Consider the following 6542-nt stretch of genomic DNA (forward strand, 5'->3'; position numbering starts at 1 on the left):
TTCCCTTCGTGTCGTCACATCAGACAACTCCACAGTTTCTAACTTTTGTTGCACATTTGTTAGATTTCCTTTAATATTACGGTGGGAATTATCAAAAGAGCTCTTAAATGGTGCAAATCACCTGTGTGACGTGGCAAAAAAAAAAAAAAAAAAAAAATTCTGATCTGATAAATTTCTGATCTTTTCAGACAAAATGCATCCAGTTTTTTGGACTTTTAATACTTGGAGCTACCAATTCCAAAAACATTTTTTCCCCACTTCTTGCAGAATTGCGTATATCCCCATCAATTTGACCAGCTTCTACTGTTGGCTCCATCCCTTTCATGCTTTCCCTCCTGTCTGTCATGTTCCACTTTCACAAGCATCTTCAATGAAAGTTTTCTGCCACTGTGTGAGACACATCTGCAATGCAGTGCAGAGAGGAAAGTAGTCGCTGAAGGAGAAGAGATGTATGAATAGTTTGAGACGGACACATAAAAAGAAAGGCGGAGAATATGGAAGTCTGACCTGTCATTTATGAAAATAATGGATGCATGAGTGACAGGAAATCATCACTTCACACATCATTGGAAATATTACACCACTGTGGTTTTACATATTTATTTATTTTGCCTTTGATGCAAAAACATGCCCATTTAAACATCCAAAAATCTAATACATTGCCATTTGCACCTCAAAGTGCTGTCACAGAGAGGGTCATCCACCCCCACCTCCCTCAGAGCTGCTCTGTTATTACTGGCATCATCATTTTTCCTTCGCTCACTCCATTTCCATTCTGATAGTGGGGCCTGCTTCATCGTGTTCTGCCATGTTTCTGTAATTGCTCCAACAGCCTATGCTGAGCATACAGGTTTTTTGTGTGTATGTGTGTGTGTGTGTGTGTGTGTGTGTGTGTGTGTGTGTGTGTGTGTGTCTATCCAGTCGGTGTGTGTGTTTGTAAGTGTGTGCATATGCATGTGTGTGTTGCTCGGTCTCCCCACCAGGGCAGGCTGTGAGTTTGTGGGGCAGAACCAAGCTGCAGGCGAGCTCCACACGGAGTGAAATGACAGCCTCTAGGCCACCATTGGTTGATGACCGTGAAAATACTTGCGGTTAACGTAAAGCGAGTGACCAGCTGTCACAGTGAGGCACTGCCCTTATGTGCAGCTCTAACAACAGCACAACAAGCCGCTCTACAACTCAGCGGCGCTGGAACAACAGCAAAGGGACGGCCCTACACTGTTTAACCACAACCACTTCAGCCATCACAAGTACACAGAAAAGAAGAAGAAAGGCAAGACACCGGCACCACCGTTTATCACAGTTGTCACAATCTTAGGGGAATATATGTTTTTTTCCTGGACTTAAATTGGGACGGACAGGAGTGAAAGCTGAGACTGGTTCTTGCACAAAGACTTGAAGGGAAGAAAGCCTAGAATGACACAGATATCTGCCAAGGTCAGATAAAGTGAAGTCTGAGAGCTTAGAGAGCTATGAGAGCAGAGCCCAGCTCTGCGGAGGAAGTGTGAAGGAGTGAGTGACCAAGCGCGAGCCCCACCGCCTCTACCCATCATTAAATGAAGCCACTTAAAGAAAAGAAAAAAAGCTCTGCTCAAAAAAGGTCAATACACAGCACTTCTGGAAAGCCCTGATGGTTTCTTTTAGCCATCTGGAGAATAGTTTTGTCTTTGATGGAGACATAAAATTGTGTGAATATATTTCTGAAGACACTTTACTCAGAGCTCTTCAAAGATTTGCTTAATATATCACATTCCTGCAAACAGGTTCCCAAAGTAAAACTGAGAAGCGATAAATGACGTGTCAAAATCATGTTCTAAAGACGGGCGATTACAGGCTGGCTTTTATCATCAATTTTAACGTCTCTGTGCTTAAATCAGACTTATTTTACCCCCTGCCCTCTTGCCTTTCCCTGCTGCCTCCTCTTGCTCTCCCCCCTCGAACACACACAAATGTGCATACACACAAACAGTTTATTATGCAGTAACATTAGCAGATCCCCTTAGGCAGCTGTGCATCTCTGTATGACTGATGAGAGTAATTTCTCCCAAACAACAGAATGATCACTTTGGTGGTGAGTGCAACAGACACTCCCCCCCCCCCTTCCTTCGCTCCTATCATCTTTTTAGCCTCTAAAAAAAGGAAAGAAAAAGAAAGATATTGCTCTTTTTTGTCAATGTCAAGAAGACAAATAGCTTCCCCACCCCATTTGATTATTTTAAAAGTTGATAGTTCATGTATCAAATCAATCTATGGATTCTTTGGATTGTTCTCGTTCAATCTCCAGTCAGTTCCCTTGTTTGAGTTGCCGTTTCCTTATTTTTCCCCGATTACCACGGGAATCTAATAATACACGAGCCTGTGAATTAGCCTCACACTCAAGGCTGGGCTGAACCTTGTTTATACTGTCAGTGTACCACCATGCATCATGGGATATACTGAGCGGAGAGTAGTTAGGACTTGTCTGCCTCTCTCTCTTGGTCTTATAGGTTCAGCCTCAGTGGGCTGTCTTTACCTATTCTCCCATCTGTCAGTCACACACAAAAACAAATTCACCTGTCGACCGAGAGACTGGGCTGAACCGGAGCGATGCTACAGCTGTCTGGGCCTGACTCAGTGCTGATGCGGGCGAGTCAGCGCCCTCCACTGGTGATGGAAAGCCCATTAAGATTTTTATTACCCAACCTATCAGCCCCATCTCCTCAAGTGCACAGACACACCACATTAATGAAGACAGTCACCACTGATACAGCACCTTGAACACAGAAGTCATGCCTCCCAAGCTTTCTGTGCTCCTTGTGTCCTTGATCACGTCGGGCTCTCCAGCTTTATAGCAATATAACAATCCAAGCGTTAAGAGAGAGGCATTCGTACAGTGCCACTTGATTGCCTCAACAATGAAGCTATTAATGCTGCATTATGTAAATTTTAAAGGTCACAAACATCTAATAGGATAAAGGCTAAGTACAGTGCAATTTAATGCTGCTGACTTTCAGTGGCTCTTTGAAGGATGTTTTCAATTATAACACAGCTAATTTAATTCATTGTTTCATAGCTGAAAATGCATTTTTAAAGGTTGACTGAGTCTCTATTTCAGAATTCAGGTTTAATCAGTCATGTACATTGAACAGTGGAACGTCCTCTAAAAAGATTGACAAAGTTGCCGGGGATCTGCGCTCTAGGTTTTAAAGGGACACAGCAGCACAATCCTTCTCTCTTTTTTTTTTTTTCCATAGATGGCAGGCTCCAGCTGTGGAGGCGAGAGTGTTCATCTAAAAGATGAAAAGACCTGCGCCTTTAAGAGGGCTGTCTCCCCTTTCCCTCATGCTCCCCCTCAACCACACAGACACTCCTCCTGTGAGCATTTGTGAGGCAGCTCCTGTCCCTTATGTCTCTTTCTGGGGAGCAGAACAGACTTCCCATTGCATCACTGGAGACAAGACAGAGCTCTAGGGAGGACAGCCCAGGTGCAGACCTCCATGCAACTACAACTGGCCTCAACTGCAGGGGATGAAAAGATGAGCTCTAGGAGAGGAGACGCAGACCTACCCAAGCTGAAGTAAAAAGGTCCAAAACAGAAGGTGGAACTTAAACCACGGGAGCAAACCAAAAAGGTCAAGTTGGAGTTGAGGGTGACAGATCTGGATGGACTGATCTGGATGGACTGACCTGGATCGCTGAGAGAAAGGTGGAGTCTTCATTTGAACTTTGAGTTTCTCTTTAGAAAAGTTATGATTAAGAAAAATCAACTCATGTCTTTTGGCGCTATTAAGGATAAAAGCAGCATGATATTCATATAACTGAAAAGGATGATACAGATTTTTTGTCATTATCCACCTCCAGAGCACTTTCTAAATGGTCCCTTGTGGCATAAAACTGAGACTCTCTTTCAAAACCATCTTGAACGATCCCGCCAGTTCTCTTGATGCACCAGCCAGCCCTTTATCTTATTTCTCCAGCTTTTTCTGAGAGTGCATTAAAGACTTGGGGAGTCGCTAATACTTCTCACATGAAGTCTTGAAACTTTACAGCTGTTGATTAGAGGAAGATAAATCCATAAAAAATGAGTCGCTTTCCATGTGACAAAAGCGAAAAACTGGACTGAACATTTTGTGTGAGGCACTCAGAAGAGGAGCAATGTTCACAGGGTGTGGAGTGGTCAGTGGCCAGAGCCACTACCTGACCAGAGACGCTGTCAAGCCCCATACCGGACTGGAGATAAACACACCGATCCAGATGGAGAACATGGTAACCTCTGGGACCTGCGCTCTCTACCAGGGTCAAACCCACACCAACCCTGGCCTGCCAGCAGTGGTAAACAATGTTTCCAGCACACTCAAACCAACACCACTACCAGTCCCTCCCCCCGCACTCAAACTAGGGCAGGAAGGGTTCAAGAAAGTCTGCCGAACTGAGGAGGACAGCCCATGTCCCTTCCCGGGGCTGGCCTCTGGGGTGCTGGAGATGCGAGTGAAAGAAGGGAGTAAGATCCGCAACTTAATGGGATTTGCAATGGCACGGATGCAAGGAGAGAAAGGAGTGAGTGAGGGAGATGTAAGCGGCGGCGGTGGTGGTGGTGGGCTCAGGCAGGTGGTCTTCACCGGGTCAGGCCGGGCTGTCACTAAGACCATAACCTGTGCTGAGATCATGAAACGCAAAGTTGGATCTCTGCACCAGCTGACCAAGCTGCAGTACAAGGTGGTGAAAGAGGTGTGGGAGAATACTGAAGGGGGGGCATCAGAGATGACAGTGCACAGAACTGTGCCCTCCATCAGCATCCTTCTTTCCAAAGACCCCCTGGATCCCCAGGAACCGGGCTATCAACCTCCGGAGACTCTCAGTGCATTGTGGGAGGACAGAGAGGGTGCCAATGCCTCGCAGACCGCGTGTAAGAGACCCCTCGGTCCTTTGCCATACAGCAGTTTCTCTGAGTGTAAGAGAGTGTGTTTGGGAGAGGGAGTCTCAGTCCTCCCCCCTCACTGACTGGCTGAACTACCGGTGTCCAACAGTGGAGAGGATTGAATCAGAGGAGTTCATTTGGCACTGCCCTCCACTCAAGCACAATGCTGAGACAATCAGAACATTCACTCAGACAGAACAGTGCTTTCTCAGATGAGCTAGGTACCAACCCCCGCCTGCAGAGGTCAGTTTGACTGGGACCTTCGAGCTTGCCTCTGTACATACAGCATTTAAGGGATGTGCCACCCAGCACATTTAACTTGGTCTCTTGATCCACAAACTTGCGATGACGTGTTCCGCCATGCTATTAAGTCTTAAATGCATCCCATTTCACATCGATTAAAAAAAAAAAAAAAGCCATGAACTGCACAGGCGCCGTTTTCCTGCTTGCAGTAAACTATGTACAGTCGTGGACAAAATACTTTATTAGTATCAGGTTGCAATCATCTCGATTCCTCCATGCCCTTAGATGTAGCTCCAAAAAATACAAAATGTGGAACCGAGATCGCAGAACAGCTTAAAGCCATTGATAATATGACAAATGCAAAACATACAGTACAATTTTAATTGTCTGATTATTTACTATCATGAAAGCAAAGTTTAATAAATTTTTTTTTTTCCAGCGGGAAGTTTGTTTTGTATTTCATCTTTCTTACTCCCACATCGTTGACTTTGCAGAGCTGTGATTGAAAAGAAAATCACTGCGCTGTTCTTTTGATAAGAATAACAGCGGTAAAAAATTTGTCTGTAGAAAAAGCTGATTTAATGACAAAAGCTGTTGATAAGCCAGAGCTCCTAAACCAACCCAGCCTGACAGAAATGCCTCGAGCAGAAATACAGGCACCGATTATCATTAAGATAACAACATAACATCACACAACACAGTGGAGAAAGGGATTAAAACTAGGCTTGACAGAGCTGCACACTACACATCTATGAAACCAAGGTAACACACACATGCTTTTCCCCCCTCATCTACAGACACACTCGCCCACCATATCTACTGTAATGTATAGCACAGTCTATCTCTTCCACTATGTTCTACCATGTCTCAAGCGAAATATTACGCTGTTTTCAGTAACACTTTGCACTTGTAGTTAACCCACATAATAGATCAAACGGCTGCAGACTTTCATGCGTCGACTCTCTGCATTTTTACACCATTTCAATAACATTTTAGTTGCAAAAAAAAAAAAAAAAAAAGTAACTCTGAGTAATTGCTGAAGCTTAACAGGATGCTGCAGACATTTACAGCAATTGGATCAAAATTCAACTCAGAGCTGGCAGAACGCAAGGTGGAAAGGAAAAACAGCTGGGAGCATATGAATTGAATTTGATGGATTTTCACATACCTACATTTCTTTAAAAAGCTGTCCTAAATAAAACAAAACAAATAAATCAATCTGATAAAAACCAGAGGTTTTTTTTTTTTTTTTTTTTTGCCCAGTCCTTGACATATTTTTTGCTCTTAATCAGCCATGCCTTTTGGGGATAATAACTTAGACAAGTGGAACCACGTCTGAAGCTTTTACTGTTGATCTTAATGAAAATCTGCAAACGAGGACGTCAGCCTCCTAAAGTAAATT

General features: G+C 44.0%; 1 protein-coding gene across 1 annotated transcript; it reads left to right on the plus strand.

Annotated features, from left to right (window-relative positions):
- The first annotated feature begins 3327 nt into the window (after nucleotides 1–3327).
- Nucleotides 3328–6336, plus strand: LOC147269667 (ribonuclease P protein subunit p25-like). Its single transcript, XM_086195474.1, has one exon. The coding sequence runs from the start codon at nucleotides 4135–4137 to the stop codon at nucleotides 4978–4980; it is 846 nt and encodes a 281-aa protein (XP_086051600.1). The 5' UTR covers nucleotides 3328–4134; the 3' UTR covers nucleotides 4981–6336.
- The last annotated feature ends 206 nt before the right edge of the window (nucleotides 6337–6542 follow it).

The sequence above is a fragment of the Aulostomus chinensis genome, chromosome 2, assembly GCF_037954235.1.
Source record: "Aulostomus chinensis isolate RoL2024-O1b breed Wild chromosome 2, RoL_Achi_v1.0, whole genome shotgun sequence".
Taxonomy (NCBI): domain Eukaryota; kingdom Metazoa; phylum Chordata; class Actinopteri; order Syngnathiformes; family Aulostomidae; genus Aulostomus; species Aulostomus chinensis.